This window comes from Quercus robur, chromosome 7, assembly GCF_932294415.1.
Source record: "Quercus robur chromosome 7, dhQueRobu3.1, whole genome shotgun sequence".
NCBI lineage: Eukaryota > Viridiplantae > Streptophyta > Magnoliopsida > Fagales > Fagaceae > Quercus > Quercus robur.
In genome coordinates, this window is record NC_065540.1 from 29,021,901 (window position 1) to 29,040,032 (window position 18,132).

An 18,132-nucleotide genomic window follows, 5' to 3' on the forward strand; every position below is an offset into this window, starting at 1 on the left:
TCCAATTTTGCGCCATCTATCCTAAATTATTTATTTTTAAAGAGTTTTATTTCTTAATTTTAGAATCAAATGTGGGACCACATTATAAATATTCATCCAAGTGAGTTATTAAGTACAAAAACTAAAAAGTTTAGAATAAATGAATCGAAAAAGAAAAAAAAAAGTGCTTCACAATAATAATAAATAAATAAACATGAGCAATTTACATTTTATACCTAATAATATCCTTACAAAATTTTTAAAGACTTAATAAAATATAAAAATGACTGTAGGGACACGATTTCTTTAACGGCCCAATAATGATGTTGGGCTCATACATGAAAGATCCCTCACAATATGATTTGTAGAGAGTGGGCTTGAAAGGCTTGCCTTTGATCACGGGGCGATGGTCCGGTCCTGTTTTTAGAGGAATTCATATGGAAAATAAGAGTTGGATTTGAACATTTAAGCTCTATAGCATTACATCCTGAGGGGTTGGACTCCTCGGACTTAGTCCGAGGATCATTAAGGTCTTCCTCTGGTTATCCGGCGGTGATTTTTTGTGGTCTGCATACATCTTTAAGTGGTTTTCACCCATGGAGTCTTTCTCCTCGAGGTAGGATGAGAGTCCCTGATTTTTTATCCATTGTTTTCTCCTCTCCAGATTACTTACTTTCTCTTTTATACTAGCCTGTGTTTGCTGTCCTTCGTCCACGTGTAAGGTCAACTTTTACAAGACTGATATTTGTCCCGTCAGTCTAATCCCAGAATTGTTGGGAATGGTTGATAAAGCCGGAGAATCCGGCTCTGCTGAGTGCAGAGTCTTATCTGGAAGGGTAATGAGGGCAGCTTTCCCGAGATATTTTGGATCTCCTTTCCAGTCTGGTCCTATACCGTTTTTGCCCCTCTTCTTCGGTGGAATTTTGGGTCTGCCGAGGACTGAACTGTCCTCGGCAATATCTCCGGGCCATTTGGGCTTTATGTTATTGAGCTTGGGCCGTAGCTTTCTTTGGCTTGGGCCTTTGGACTTCCCACGAGCAAATGGACCTGACCCATAAATTATTGGGCCCCACAATGACTATTAATAGTATTTAAATTATATATATAGGAATTATATTATACATCTTATAGTATATCTTTGGGTACATTTGGTATGCTGTAATAGCTCCTGTAATTGAATAATTATTCATGTGTAATAGCAATTTGGTCATTTGGTTGCATTTTTATTACATGGATTAGTTATTACATTGGAATGACTATTCTTTAAATTGAAGAATAGCTATTCTTCTTTAAAATGGATGTAATAGTTATTCCTTAGTATATAAGTTTTAAAATTAATATATTTCCAAAAATATAAAGTTCCTTATACATCAATTTTTACAAGCTTTCCATATGTAACAACCAAACTTATGAATAATAATAATTATTCCATTACAATGTCTTCTATTCCCAGTAATAAAGATTACTATTCCTAATGTAATCTACATTCAGTGTACCAAACGTACCATATCCATGTATATACATGAAATTATAAACTAGTTCTTAGTAATGAAAATTACAATTTCTGTTGTAATCCTTAGTGTACCGAACGTGCCCTTTTAGAACCAACCCTATGAATATGTTAAGTTATTTGTGGGTCTGAGTTTGCTGATGAATGTCTGCACCAAAAACCATCTTCACTCCGTGGGCCGATAAAACTCAAACAGTCAATATCTCTGAGGGAATGTGTAGAATAGTTGTTAATAAAGATTCAAAGTAGTAAGTTAGGAACCGTTTCAAAGTTTTAAGAAAAGTAACATCTCGAGTTTTAAAAACTCGAGATTCAATTAAAAATCGAGTTTTATAAACTCGCTTTGCAGTTGTTGTGAACTGCTAAGTTGGCTAAAAACTGTTACATAGATCTCGAGTTTTAGAAACTCGAGTTCCTATTGTGGCGTTTTTAAGTCTTATAGTGACGTTTTAAGGCTCTATAGCGGTGTTTCCCTGCAAAAATTTTTTTATATGATCACCCCACACTTCAGGGAGCCCTATAGTGGCGTTTTTAATCCCTATAGTGGCGTTTTCCTGCAAATTTTTTTTTATAAGTATGATCACCTCGTACCAAGTTCAGGGAGCCCTATAGTGGCGTTTTTAAGCCCTATAATGACGTTTTAAAGCCCTATAGCGGCATTTTCTTGCAATTTATGGAACTCGAGTTTTTAAAACTCGATTTCCACGTGGATTTTTTCCACATCAAACTCATCCACTTACAAATCGAGACTTAAAAACTCGAGTTTTTTCTTGAAACTCGAGTTTTAGACACTCGAGATGCTACTTTTCAGCATTGTTTTGAAACGTAATAACTAACTAATTTTTTTGATATTTATTGATATTTGGAAAGGGTGTTCCAATATCTCTCGTTTGGTTAATTTGACTCAAACTTGGAACACAAAAAGCGACACCGTTTTCCTTCTTTCCCCTTGTTCTAAAACTCGCAGTTCGCAGAGAAACCCTAGAAGAAGCAAAAATGGCAATTGCACGGACCGGAGTGTACGTCGACGACTATTTAGAGTGTAAGCCCTTCTCTATATTCTCAATCCCTAGGAAACACCTTTTTTTTTTTTTTTTTTTTTTAATTTGCTAATGAAAATAAAATTTGGCGTAAAAATGGCACAGACGCAAACACATTACCCGCTGAGCTTCAGAGGCTCCTCAATACCATTCGAGAACTCGATGAACGCTCCCAATGTAAATCAATCCCTTTTATATTCTTCAATTTTTTCAAATTTTTTACTTTTCTTATTTAATTTTTGTGTGTTTTTGTTAGCGATGATGAACCAAACGAGGCAGCAGACGAAGTACTGTTTGGGATTGGCTTCACAGAGCTCAAAGAAAGGGAATAATTCTAATTATATTAACAACAACAATAATAATAATAGTAATAATTACAATTATAGTAACTATAATAATAGTAATGGTAATGAGGAAGACGATGCCGCCTTCGAGAAAATGCGAAAGGATATTGAGGCAAATCAGGACAATGCGTTGAGTTTGTGCACTGAGAAGGTTTTGTTGGCACAGCAAGCTTATGACTTGGTACCCTTCTTCTTTTTATTCAAAATGCCATTGGGTATTCTTATTTTATTTTATTTTTTTATCATTCTTTTTATGAAATTATGCTTTTTCTGTTGTACTTGATGCAAATGATTAATGGGTTTTAATAGTTGAAGTTTCAATGTTCTATTTGATGTACTTAGGATGTCACTAGTTCATGATAGTGTACGGTTTTGCTTTTCTAGTGGGATTTGTTCTAACGTAGGTATATGAGGTTGAACAAGAAATCACTGGTGGACGACGTTATTTTGGCATTGAAGGCTTCTAGGATTAAATTGTTTAGAAGTACTAATGCAAATAATAGGAAAGGTTTTCTTTATGGCCTTTTTTAATCAATGTAAGAGTTTAAAATATGTAGACGGTTCCATTAGTAGAATGTCCCCTATCTCAGAAATAGGATTTTGTTAATATCTTATAATGGAAAGCATTGGTGAATAAATCACTTTCTTGTATGTTCCCACATATCTGTGATTTAGATGCTTGATAAATATGCAATTGAAGAGCGTTTTCCTATGCAACATCCTTGTAACAAATATGGGCTTTCCAAATACTTGTCAAACAAGGCTTGAATATATGCTCATGATGTAATTCAGTTAGTCCTCTCTATAGTGACTATCAAAATAGGTGTTTTTCACACCTTATAATTTTATAGAGGGGATCTTGTGTACAATTTGAGCAAATTTTTGGTGTGCAGTTGGCTTAGACTTATATGCCCCCTCTATCTCCCTCTAAATGTAAACTATTTCATAAAATCCTTTTCAATAGAATGTATGAATGGATAAATCATGGATGAACAAAGCTGAAAGTTTTGTTAACATTGTATTGATGTCATCAACTTGAACTCAACTAACTCTAAGACCACTTGAGGGATATGTTATCATTGTAATTGAAGCTTTGCATTCCTTGGGATAGGCACTGTATATTATACATCAGCATGAGTTATATTGTGGAAATAAAGTTTGTTTCTCTACCCTAAAGAATATTTAGCTGTGGTATTGGTAATTCTTAAAGCTATTTCTACAGATGGAGAGATTGGAGCCATTTTCTTTGACCAAATTGACATATGTTTTTGTTGAAGTCTCAACTCCTCCAGCTGCTCTTTCTATCAACCATTAAAAGTTGACATTATTATTAATTAGCAATTAGAACATCTTTTGAGCATTTGCAGCAGATCCACCAAATGCGAAAAGTAGCAGAAATTTTGCGTAGCCACTCTGAAATCCTCCGCATCACAAATGCAGCAAATGAACAGTACCTTGCCTGAGTTATTGAGGTACTGGTCATAGCCAGTTCTTTAAAAAAACTACTTTGTTATTTGTTCACTACCATCAAAGAGGAGATGAAAAGTGGAGAGGTGAAACCGGTGGTCCATCAATCTGGTGCTGGTGGTCCAATGGTTGTGCAAGGGGCTTGGATCTGGTTCATCAATCTAGTCTGAGGTGCTTCAATCTGGTGCGACTTGGTTTGTCGATCTGGTGTGGGTGGTCTGGTGGTAGTTGATTTTTTGGGTTGATTTGGGTTGGATATGGTTGATTTTTTTGGTTTGGGTTGATTTTTGTGGTGGTTGCTGTGGTGGCTTGCAGTGGTTGGGATGATTTGTTTGGAATGGGTTGCGGTGGCTTATGGTGGTTTCTTGGGATGATTTTTGGAAAGAGAAAAAATATTATTTAAAGGGTAAAATATCATTTTCATCCCCAAACTTTCACAAAAGTTTGTTTTTCGTCCCTAAACTTTGCAAAACGTTATACTTTTCATCCTTCCGTCTATATCTGTTAGTTTATGTCCTTCATGGCTTAACAGAGTGCTGATGTGGTATCTGACTTGGACTAAAGTTAATTTATTTTTTTAAATTATAAACATATGGCACACAATGATCGGAACACATGGATTTAAATTTTCAGTGAGACAAAATTACCCTCACCCACACAACCCGATCCAAACAACTCAATCTCCAAAATCCCCAAATCAGAAAGGACGAACCCCAGGTCCCCAACACCATGGTTGTAATGTCATCTTGCTCAAAAGCATCAATAGATCTCCTTATTACCTCATCATCATCATCATCATCTTGACTTTCAATTATCTTCTTCCTGAAACGTTTTATAGTGGTATCTTTTTTTTTTTTTTGGTTACAGATTTATGCTCAAAAACAATATTATCTTCATCAATTTCATCATCCAAAATAGAATAAATCTTCTGCTTTCTCGCCAACATTGCAGCTTCCCTCTCTTGTTTCTGATAAAGGTTTACTACACCACTACCAATCCAGGGTACTCTAGTAAAGATTTGTTGAGCAAACCCATGAAGGCAATTCCTTTTCTTATTCAAAAGTCTTCTCATCTGTGTATAGCAAGAACACTCAAACTCTTTGTGTTGCTCTAGTACCTGTTAGCTTCAATAGCGGAGGGATCCCTGCCTTTGAACTCTTCATTGCCGGTTGGGGTCGCCGATTGAGGCCGGTGGGACTATGGCATTGGGGACCCGGGTTCATCATTTCATATTTGAGGATTTTGAGATTGGGTTGTTTGGATCAAGTTGTGGGTGTGAGGGTAATTTTGTCGCACTAAAAAATTTTAATCCACGTGTGCCGTGTGTTTATAATTTAAAAAATAAATTAGTTTAGTCCAAGTCAGATACCACATCAGCACTTCATTAAGCCACGTAGGACATAAGCTAACAGATATAGACATAAGCATGAAAAATATTACGTTTTGTGAAGTTTGGGGATGAAAAACAAACTTTTGAAAGTTTGGGGACAAAAAATGAACTTTTGTGAAAGTTTAGGGATGAAAATTATATTTTACCCTTATTTAAATGAAATGGATATAGAGTATTGAGGCTGATGTAGTGGTACCTGAATAGTAGATTAGTTAAAGTAACAAAAGTGGAGATTTTGGGGTCAATTTGGCTAAAAGTGCATTGAGCTTGATGCTAATGCTCTTAGTTATTGCACAATTCATCTTTACTGGTTTTTATTCTTTCAAATTTTAGAAAATTTATGTTCTCATTATCCTCATGAAATTCTCTACTTGAAAGAAAACCTAATTACGAATTAGGCCATAGACAACACATTACATGTGACAAAAATGTTTGTCTATGCATGTCCATTTTTGGATTTACTAATTTGTGTTTATTGCCCCTGCTGTAGTTTTAAACAAAATTAATACTTTCAAATGATTAATTTTGTTTATTATTCTTCAGAGCCTAGTTTACTCTACTATAATCTGATGTGTTACCGTAGAACTGCTCTTTTAAATTGTCTACATTTTTACCCCAAATTCCCCCCCCCCCCCCCCCCCCAAAAAAAAAAAAAAAAAATCTAAGATTTAAATGTCTTAGTATGTATTTATTAATACGTAAGGGAGTAGGAATTGTTTTGTTCAAAAGTTTGTTCCCCAAAAAGTTGTCAACCCAAACATGATGTTATGGTTTTTGTTTAAAGCAAGCCAGCATGATGCAGAACAATGAACTTGATACCCAAACTCATGCAGCTCAAAATTCTCCCAAATTTTTTCAGAATATCCAAAATAGAAAAATAAGATAAACCTAGCAATCAGCACCTAGAATTGCTTGGAATCTGCACCAAGCTGGATAGAAAACTTAGGAATCAGCACTTAAGGTTGGTGGGAGCCAACATCACATAATTAGAAATATTCAAACTGAAATTCTATTCATCATAAACTTGTCTCCATGGGAGTACAATAGCTTGCTACCAGGGCTAAACTTTGATCCTTATTTACCTGGATCAAAACCTAATAATTGAATCACAAAATAACCTTGACTCTAAGAAATTAAATAAAATACTAATAACCTAATTAGCTAGTAATACCTAAAATAAAACCCAAACGTACCAATAATAAAAGTACAATTGACTATTGAAATTAAATAAAACTGAATCAACATAAAATTGTATTCTCACTTTCCACATCATTCTCGCTTGGGTGGAGATAATTTGTCTTGAGTTTTGATAGTGTTTTAAGAATAAGAATTCTTCCATTAATTCTTGAAGCACCTTTGGCAACACTAAGAACAAACAAGCTTTGTGTTCCACCATCTCATTAAATTCATTTGTAATGATAAAATCTATGGGTGGATACAATATAGCCTTATCTTGATCCATAGAAAGCATCATTGTATCAAGCTTTTCTACTGCATGCATCATGGAGGATTGGTTAATAGCAGATGCATTAAACTCATTTTTCACAACCTATTCACCCTTTATTTCTTTGCCCTCCTGTAAACTTTCTCTTCATCAAACTCATTTTTCACAGCATGTGCACCCTCTAATTCTTTGCTCTCTTGTTAAACTCTCTCTTCATCACACTCATTTTTCACAACATTTGCACCCTCACATGATTAAATCTTTCTTCTCAGTGATAAACAATGTACTTGACTTTTCAATAATTTGTATTAAGTCTACTACACATGGTCCAGGTATTACAGCTCCACTCTTTAAACTCTGCAATATGTTCTTGCTGTGCTAGCATTGTGGCAACATCTATTGGCACCTTTTTTATTCTTTCAACACTAGGTTTTGGCAGTTCAACGTTGTCATCTGAGTGGGAAACTTTACCTTTGAGACTAGGGGGCAGAGACTAGTTGGGCAGTCTCTGGATGGAAGGCTTCTTGGATCCCAGCTGAGCACCCAAGATATCAAACCTAGTGTCCAACTTCTCGACCTTCGCTAACCGGTCTTGGATGGCTTATATTTTCTAGAATTTGTTATATGATCACTACCCATATGCTTGCAAGCTTATGCTAAAATATGGATGCAATTGAGATCAATAGAAAAAACTATTAAAAAAAAAAGATCAATAGAAAAAACTCTTTGCAAATTAATTTTCAATATAAAATTAAGGTTAACCAATCAAAATTTCAAATAGAAAATTTGGTCAATAATTTTAAATTAACTGCAATTAGATACTGATAGAGTTAACAATATTGAAGCAACTTGGTGAAAGTCAAAATTGTAAAACCTGTGTGATTGGCCGTCATGGTCTCACAGAAAACTTGGTTGAGCAGTGATTGCTGACTTAGTTTTGGTTGTACAAACAAGAAGCTTATTGACAGATCTTAGCAGTAGAACGACCATCAGAAGATGAGTAGATATGGCTTTTTGGTTTTGACATTGTCAACAACGTGAGGGGCGACGGTGGGGAGACAAGACCAATGGCATATCTTCAGATTTGCCTATTTGATATTGAAAAATCAGATATATGGGTTTGGAAATCAGGTATATTGTTTATCACTGAGAAGGAAAATTTCCTGCTACTTGAGGAAGAGAGAGTTCAATAAGAGAGCGAAGAATTAGGGGGTGCACATGTAAAAGTCAAGTATACTGTTTATCACTAAAAGAAATATTTATGGTGAGATATTAGCATTATTTGATCAATATATGGTATCCTAGTATTGCTTTATAGGCTGAAATTTTGACATATGTTATGTACCAAAACCTTCCTCCATGGCTCCAAAATTTATACCACTTGACCTATCTTTAGATCTTCTTATTTGATATTGAATTGATTTTTATCATTATTTACTACCCACTAGAAAAAGTAGGTGGCTTTCAGTTAAAGCTTTTTTCTCCACTCTTGATAATAGCTTGAGCTTAAAGAAATTCATTGAAATATGGCATCTCCTACTGATGAAAAGATGAGAGAGAGTCACTTGAGATGGTTTGATCATATGCAAAATAGATCAATTAATACATTAGTTAAAAGGAATAACTTGGTTCAAGTTAAGTGAACGAAAAGAGTTGGAGTAAGAGCTAAAATAACGTTGGTAAAGTAGTGGAAATAACACGTTAATTAAGTAGGTTATAGATAATATGATTTTGGAATTTGGATAGGATAAAATGAAATAAAAGAATACTTGTGGCCAACCCAATTCATCTATTCAATCCATAGCAGACCCCAAAATTTTGGAGTGAGGGCATTGTTGTTATTGTTTTTATTTTACGTTTTTTTTTTTTTTTTAAATATTAATTTTGGAGTCCCTGGATACCTGTACTTGGTCCCCTGAAACCTGTTCAAGGGACTGCTCCCCCCCCCCCCTCCTCCCTTTACTTTTTGGCGTGTTTATTATTAAATTTTCTTGTTTAAACTTTGATTTTGTATTTTAGCTGGAATTTTCCCATGGAGCATATATTATAAGATTTTCATTCATAATGTTAGCATATAAATTAGAGAGCTGTTCTACTCTTAAATATCCTTGACTCCTGCTAACAAAGATTTTCTTGTTTACGCATTGCATGATATAATACCCCACTCTACTTGAAAAACTCTAATATCGCCATAAAATCACATAGAGAGTCACTCCAGCCAATCATTAGCTGCTTCATACACGTTAAAACTAATGGCCCTCTTTTCTTTTTCTTATTCTTCATAGATCCAACTTTCATACCCAATAAGAACTATTTTCTTTTTTCTTTTTGTAACTTTTCTCTTTTTTGTCCAGGCAATAATTGAACTGGACATAACAGCCCAAACCCTCCAAAAGGACACTATTCCGTACTTGTGTCTTCCTAGGATAAAAGTACCTTGAAAAGGATTCATAGTTTTGTTAGAAGGGGGCAAATGCCATAAGCAAAGAGATTCATACACTAATATGCCTTGAAGGATTTAGTGGATTTAGGAATTCCTGAAATCCTTCTCTTAGATATAAGTTATCAGTATTAATGCAGCATCTGGAAAAGATTTAACAGCTTGGCAGACACCATTCAAATCTCTTTCTCATTCAGAATAGCCGCTGATGGCCATTCGATTTCTGGCTTTTATATATGTGTGTGTATATATATATATATATATATTTCCTTTGGATTCCTTTATTACTGTTTCCGAAATGTATAGTTCATCTTAATGATATGATTTTGATGATGTTCCAACTTATAACTAGCTTCCTATAAATTTTCAAAATGTCTTTCCAACTTCTCGTTGTTTATGTGCTTTCACTGATTGTTTAAGCTTACCTCACCTGGTAGCTTTATTGCCTCTTTGATTTCGTTTTATAATTTGTTGAGTTTGACTTTATTGCATAAAATTAACATGTTTGTGTGTGTGTGTATTTGACTTGAGAAGTTTAGGAATGGTTTAAGCTGCATATGTTTCATTTGAGTCTCACCTGTACACTATATGATGCTTTTAGTTGCCTCAACATTTTCTCTCTTACTTATCAATTATGTAATTGTATAATATATGACATCTGTTCAAGCACTTTACTGCATAATCTAGAGCCAGTTTTGTGGATTCCTTTTACCTTACAGTTTGTCTTGTATTTTGCATTTGTTTCAGATAGATAGCCATGTAAAAAGACTTGATGAGGACCTGAACTATTTTGCTGAAGATCTAAAGCAAGGTAGATAACTTCTCTATTATCTTCTATCATGTCTTGTATAATTTTGTAATAACTCATTAAAAAAACCAACTTAAATTACAGTGCATTCAAAGAAAAGAGAGACTCATTGACTGGAGGGTGGGGAGGTAATCCTCAACCCAGAGGGAGGTATTCCCCCATTATCAAACCCAAGTCTTAAAGACTAAATTCTCAGTCAATTATCAAAAGCTTCCTTTTACAAGGCTGTAACATGGCTCTTAATACAAGAAAGAGCTAGTTATGATTACATCATCATAACTAACTAACTAATTCCTAAGCACATGTATATGAATTTGTCACATGCTAAAATAATCTTAAGCTAAGCGAATACAACATTTATCCCACTTCTTAATCAATTAAGCACATGTTTAAGTAACTTCTAAATCAGTTGCACATACTTCAAATAAATGAGCACATGTTCTAAAAGATAGCTTTGCTTGGAGGTAGGACTTGTCCACATGACTTACCCTTGTGGAATGGCCTTGATTCAGCCACCTCATCAAGGCATACTCGGCCCCATCTTCAAGCTTTTTTAAAATGAAAATCCTTGCCTAAAAAGTGCTGCATTAGGACTCCCCCTTTGAAAGAAACATGTCCTCACGTTTAGCATTCAACTCATGAATAGGGTTCACATGATCCTCCATGACCATAGCTCTATTCTTCATCAATGATCAATCTTTCTAATCTTGACCGTGTGTTTAGGACTCGCTTTCTCCTTCTTGGGCAATGGCATAGGTAGAGTCTTGGTTATCATTTTTGTCAAGGCCCTTCCATTCTCAAAGTCTCCTCCACCCATCCTTCCAAAACGTTTTAAAATTTTGGGCTCCCATCATTCTTTGACATCCCATCAAACGAGAGCTTGGTTTACCACAATTATAGGACTTTGCGCACTCTTCTTGAGCTGTCTCTCACAGAACCAACACGGCTGGCTTTAGGTTTGGTTGGTGGAGGCGCAAGAACCTTGTCATTGCTTACCCTTCACTCCATCAAGATTGCCTCCTTGTCCATGCTTGTTGAAGAATCACCTTTGGAGTCACTTTGGCACTGCTATACGGGCTTTGAGACACTAGGATTTTTTGGTCTTTCCACCTTGAGTTCATACCTTTTGTTATGATTCTAGTGTCTCACATGGATTAAGTGTAAGCTTAAGCATGTGTTTATAAGCTCTTGGGCACCCTCCCCTTGCAAGTCGGTTTTCAAGAGTGAGTTCTATCCATGGGTTCTTAAGGGCTTGTTTGGATTAAGGAGGGAGTAGAGGGGAATAAAGTAGAGTTGATTGGAAATTAGTATTTGGTATCATAGCCAACCACCACGTCAAGTAATCAGACATAGCTCAATGAGTATGGGATCAAATGAGTTGCGGCATTATGGTCAAATCCCGAAGGGGGCGACTTAGAGGCTAGATTAAATTAACTGATAGGTGAGTGGAGCCGCCAAAAAGAGAAAGGGCTACAATCGGGTCAGTGTCAATAGAGTGAGCCATTGTGGATGTTGGCTGCAGAGCGTGGTAGTATGTTATGATCCTAGTGTCCCACATGGATTAAGTGTAAGCTTAACCATGTTTTATAAGCTCTTGGGCACCCTCTCCTTCCAAGCCGGTTTTCAAGGGTGAGTTCTACCCATGGGTTCTTAACACCTTTCGATAGAAGATCCAAAGGGAGTCTCAAAACAGCGAGAGCATTAATGGGTTCATTGCTTTTTGCACAATGACAATCCAAGTGTTGCTCTACACTTTTTGCCAAGCATTGCACCAGCTTTCTCTAGGCAGCAAATTGCCTTCTCAATTGCATAACTTCATTTTTTTGAAGCCAAGATTGATGAGCATCTTCTGGTTCCATGCAAGGAGAGAATTTCTGCATCTTGGTTGGAATTGGCTTCATTCCTTGTCCCTTATTCCAACAAGCCATTGCTTGAATCACATCAACAAGCATTCAAGTTCTTTGAGAATCCACTCATTGATTGGCAGGTGGGGAGGAAATCTTCAACCCCAAGGGAGGTATTTTTCAACCTCAAATCCAAGTCACAAAGAGTAAATTCTGATTCAACGAACATGGCTATTTAATCAACAAAGAGTTTGTTATGATGACGTCATCATAACTAAGTAATTCCTTAGCATATGTTAAAATAATCACAACCTAAGCTAATACAACATTTATCCCACATGTCTAAATGAATTAAGCATATCACTAACTTCCTTCTAAATTAATTAAGCACATGCCTAAAATAATTGAGCACATGTTCTAAAAGATGGCCTTGCTTGGAAGTATGACTTGTTCACATGGCTTGCCCTTGTGGAATGCCTTGATTCGGCCACCTCCTCATTCTTCACCCCCCCCCCCCCCCCCGCCCCCCGGCGGTTTCCACTTTCCCCATTTGTTGGACAAAGTAATATGTTGAGGAAGTGCTAAAGTTGTTGTTAGAGTTCTTCATCTCAGAAGCTAAGATACTTTATTAATTGATTATCTGTCTTATGTTTGATTTTCCTTTTTCCATTTTTTTTTTTCAGAGGGAAAAATAGCCTCAGATGAACCAGCAATTCTTCCCCCATTACCTATAGTCCCTAAAAGTGATAAGCGGAAGCCTTTCTATGGAACACCTCAACCAAAGAGGCTGGATTACAGTAATAGGGAATGGGATCGGGAGCGTGATAGGGATTTTGAGCTCATGCCTCCTCCAGGAAGCCATAAAAAGGAATTTGCTGCCCCCATGGATGTTGAGCAACCTATTGATCCCAATGAACCCACCTACTGCGTCTGTCATCAGGTCCTGACTTCTCGTTTTTAATTTTTAAATTTTCAAATTGAAAGTTTTAGCATATTGTTTCAGTAAATTATTTTTTTGGATGAACATATTTTATATTTTTCAGTTATGCTTCAACTGCTTTTACTCATTTACTAAAGTGCAATAATTTTCTTGATTTTTTAGGTGTCATTTGGAGATATGATTGCCTGTGACAATGAAAATGTGAGTGTTGTGTTTTCTGCATTATTTATATTTTTCTCTGATTATCTAGTTAATAATATTTTCTTATGACTGGAAACCAGAACCAATAAAAAGCCTCAGTTGTAGCTTACTTGAAAACTTTGCCAAATATGCCTGTGGATTCACTTGGTAATTGGATCTAGTTCCTTTGGGATATCCTACAAAATATGCTATAATTACATGTTTTAGAAACTGAACAACATATGATTAGAACATTGGGTTAACTACTACTAAACCATTTTCCTCTTTAGATTTATCTTGTAATATTATTATTAGCACCAATATGATATGAAAGAAAATTGGAATATCTGAACACCAACACCTTGTGGTTTGTCTTTCTCTGCGCAAGGTACTTTCTGGAACTTTTTAACATATCCACATAAACAAATTATTGCAAGTAACCATCACTTTTATGTATTTTAAATTTCCTCTCTTGAAAGTATGAACACATATTTCTATCATGATATCCTAAATGAGTTAGGATGGTTTCATTAGATTCTTTGTAGTTTCTGTATCACTTAATTGTTGTTTTCTATATTCCTGTATGGATTAGCTAACCTATTATAAAATGACAGTGCCAAGGAGGTGAGTGGTTCCATTACTCATGTGTCGGGCTGACACCGGAGACAAGGTTCAAAGGAAAGTGGTATTGTCCAACCTGCAGAATGTTACCACAATGTCAATGAAATTGCACAATTGTAGCTGCTTGATGTAATTAATCATTGTTATTTCATTATCACTTTCAGAGGAAATAAGTGGGTAAAAGTTTGGTGACTGATGTGATTAATTGATTTTGTTACTTAAAAGAGTTGTGATCTACTAAATTCCCACAATATTTTGTTCCATCCCCCGCTCCCCCGCTACTGAAAAATTATCTTATAAGATGGTCTCGTTAGACCTCTCTCTCAGAATGTTTGGGTTCCACATGCTGTGAGAGAGTGGTCTCGTGAGATGCCTTCTCCTCCCCACCCCACCTTGCAAGAAGAAAAATGAAAACCAATAGACAAATGATGAAGTCCTCATAAATCTGTATGCTGGGGTCTAGAACTGTAACTCAAAAGTCGATTGATTTTTGTGGTAAATTTGACTACTTTGAGGGAACTTGGAAAGAAGGGTGGGGGTGGGGGTATGAAAGGAAAGATAATTATTTTGATCAAGCCTTGGGTTTTTTTTTTTTTTTTTTTTTTTTTAAGTAATTAAAAAAAAAAAAAAAAAAAGGGTAAAACCCTGAACTAGCCTCAATCATTTGGTGTTGAGTTTGTTGTCCTCCGTGTGAACGCAAAATAGGAATGTAAATTGCGAAGGCGCGAATTGCTCACTTATAATATGTCACGTCTTACAAGTGTGACCTCTGGGCTCTGAGAGCCTCGTGCCCCTGCTTGAGGTAGAAGAGTAATGGTACAAAGTAGTGAAAATACTAGGTATTTTTTTAGCCCGTAGGAAACTAAATATGATAGTTGTACTAAGATAGGGCATGTTAATAGATAATTATATTAAGAGGAAAGAATGAAATTATATCATATCATATATTATAGATTATCAAAAAAAATATTATTATTATATAATAAAAATGAATTACAATAGGCTTACTAACAAAAATAAATAAATAAATAACAAAGGAATAAAAAGTAATTAGAATTGGTGTAATTAGAATTGCCAAGAGTTTTGAAGTTATAACAATAACAAATTTGATATTGTATTTTCTTTTCCTACAAAATGTTACAAGTTAACGTCTTATTTTTCAATTTTATTAGAATTATGGTGCAAACTTTGATTTAGTGGAAAGCAATATTTTTCTGGTCCAGTTTGTGTGATTGCCAAAGAGAGAATTAATAAAGAAAATGGTTATAAGAACTTTGTCATTGAGAGTGTTAGCATAGACTTGGATAATAATAAATGGACATATACTTTGAAAACACCTAGTGGTGTCAATCAGTTAAACTATAAGGCGATGGCAATGTGAGCCATCCTTTTTGCTTATGATCTTGGTCTCTCTTCCTTTATTCTTGAGGGAGATTTCATTATTTCCATGGTGGTTATTAATGCTCTCAAAAGCAAAGAGGAGTCATTGGCATCCTTTGGACATCTCCTTGCAATAGTGCAGCCTACCATAGCGGCTTTCAATCGTATTTCTTTTTTTATACTCGTAGAGTAGATAATATGGTAACTCACAACATAACTAAACATGCTAGACATGTTAGAAATTTATCAGTGTGGATGGAGTATGTTCTCTTCCACCTACATGATGTTCTTGCAACCGATTATGGCTAACTTTTCTTTCAATAAAACTTCGAGGTCTTTCTTCTTCTTCTTTCTTTTCTTTTTTTTTTTCTTTTTTTTTAAATAAATAAATAAACTACAAAGCTCTTGACAAACAATAATATAATTTCATTATGATTTTAGCTATAACCCTACAAGTCAAGAGATTTTACATATTTGTCAACACAATTTAAAGACGAATAGTAAAGAAAAGTAACTTTGCATTGCATGGATTATACTGCTCGTAAATTCAAATTCTCAAGATGCTTGTGAAATTAATAAAATGTTATGTTATGGTTAAGATTTTAGTTTTATTAATACAAAATACATATGATACTATATTTTTTAAGAGATGTGCTACGTTCACAATATTTTCACATCAAATTAGAGGTGGTTAGTTGTTATTGATTCAAATTTGAACTTATCACTAAAATTACATTTCTATCCCACCATTAACAACTCGTAACAACTTACCACATATGATTTGTTGTGAAAATGTTGTAGATATAGCATTTTCCATTTTTTAAAGGTTAAAAATAGCTCCCCGTTTGTTTCGATATTAACATTGTTCAAAAAATATACATTTTTCAAGACAAAAAATATATACATTTTTCAAGCCAAAAAATATATACATTTTTCAAAAAGTATTTTTGGAAAATTATCTCATATTCCTATGCTTTGTAGTATTTTTGGAAAACTATATCATTTTTCTATGTTTGGTGACAACCTTAAAAATGAGGTAGAGTTGTTTTCAATACTTTCCATATTGTTCCTATAAAAAATAATAATAATAATAATAAAATAATAGTTTCCATATTGCCTCTTAGCTTCCATTATTTAGCATGGCATGTGATAGAGTTGTTTTCCAAAATTTTAGCAAAAAACAATCTCTAAAAATAAATTATATATTTAATAAGATTTTCCATTGAGCAATGATAGTTTTTATTTGGCATTTTTTTTCTGATACTACCAAATACATGAAACATAAAAATAAAAAAAGTTTTTTTTTTTTTCAAAACATACAAAATTACAATTTCTAAAATGCATTATATTAACTTTTCCAATTAAATTCAAACACATAACTATGTTGAATTTAATTTTTTTAAGTTTGACTGGCCAATTGAACTAGGTGTTAAAATTAATTGAAAAACCTAATGCACTATATCAAAATTTGTCCCTTTTCAAAATAAGTAATTATCACTGAGAGTTGTGTAACTCGTATCATATTTTATTCTCATTTATTCAAAAAAAAAAAAAAAAACTAGAATTTGAATTTTTCCTTCCTGTTATATAATTTTAAATAATATAATAAAAAATTATATAAATCTGTTAATTAAATTACATTTTAATTTCTAATTTTTTTCTCAAAAAAATAAATACATTTTAATTTTTCTTTATATGGTAATGGTCTAATCTTTATCTAGTCAATATGGAAAGACTGAAAGGTGGTCTAATAAATACATTTTTTTTTTTTTTACTTTAAAAAAAAAAAAAAAAAAAAAAAAAAAAACACACATGGGAATTCGTTTACAGAGCTTTACTGGATGTCTAGAAAGAAGAGTAGAACTAGAACCCTTAATTTATAGGGCCATGGCCCAACGAGAAGGGGAATTGATGGTCAATTTGCTCTTTGACTTTTTGATTTTTGAGTTTCATAATCGTTCAAATTGTGTCCGTCAAATTTGCGGAGAATTTAAATACTAAGAGCGGGAAACGAAATTTTTAGCGCGAGACATTACGAGATAAATTTGTAGCCAAATGACCCAACTACCCTCAACCGTCCTTTAACGACAAGGCCCAAGATGAGATAAATGTTCTCTTTTATTATTTCCTCGTTTTATTGGTCCATGATTAATTTTGAATTACCATAAGAATGGCACCAATTTTCCTTTGTATATTCGTCTTTTTTTAAAAATAATAATGACCGCTGTTTCTCAAAAATAAAAAATAAATAATGACTAGCTTTTTATCTATGTATAGGCATGGATGTATTTAAAAATAAATACATTTGTTATCATAAAATTATAAATAATTAATCAAATTATTAGAAAAAAAAAACTTAATTATATGTATGTTATAATTCCTGCCTAGGTTTAATACTGCTTATAATCATTTTTATTCTAATTTTTAATAAGATAGAATGTGCAATAATTTTTGTTGAGTAAATATATAATTGTTTTATTTTATTTTTTTATAGTTAATTAATATTGGACTTTTTTTTTTTTTTTTGAGAAGGAATCAATATTGGACTTGAGTCTTAGTAGTTAGTATTTTGTATTCATTAATTCACTTGGCACAAAGATTTGAATAATTAAGTGGACACATGACACAAAATTAGCCCACAATTGAAATCTAATTTGGAATTTAATTGAATTTTCTCTCACGTTTTAAATGTACTAGTGTATAACTTGTGCATGAACAATTAAAAACAATCACAATTACACATAT

General features: G+C 34.0%; 1 protein-coding gene across 1 annotated transcript; it reads left to right on the forward strand.

Annotated features, from left to right (window-relative positions):
* The first annotated feature begins 2,364 nt into the window (after positions 1 to 2,364).
* Positions 2,365 to 14,258, forward strand: LOC126693040 (PHD finger protein ING2). The gene is made up of 7 exons (XM_050388903.1): positions 2,365 to 2,531; positions 2,635 to 2,706; positions 2,786 to 3,054; positions 10,362 to 10,425; positions 12,950 to 13,206; positions 13,369 to 13,407; positions 14,001 to 14,258. Exons 1-7 carry the CDS (start codon positions 2,486 to 2,488, stop codon positions 14,109 to 14,111), a joined length of 858 nt encoding a protein of 285 aa, XP_050244860.1. The 5' UTR covers positions 2,365 to 2,485; the 3' UTR covers positions 14,112 to 14,258.
* Positions 14,259 to 18,132: the final 3,874 nt, after the last annotated feature.

Bases quoted from the DNA above. Each gene is read 5' to 3' on its own strand.
- LOC126693040 (XM_050388903.1), top strand. From the start codon at position 2,486: ATGGCAATTGCACGGACCGGAGTGTACGTCGACGACTATTTAGAGT. The intron at 10,426-12,949 runs GTAGATAACTTC...TTTTTTTTTCAG, and splicing joins TGCTGAAGATCTAAAGCAAG to AGGGAAAAATAGCCTCAGAT. The intron at 13,408-14,000 runs GTGAGTGTTGTG...ATAAAATGACAG, and splicing joins TTGCCTGTGACAATGAAAAT to TGCCAAGGAGGTGAGTGGTT.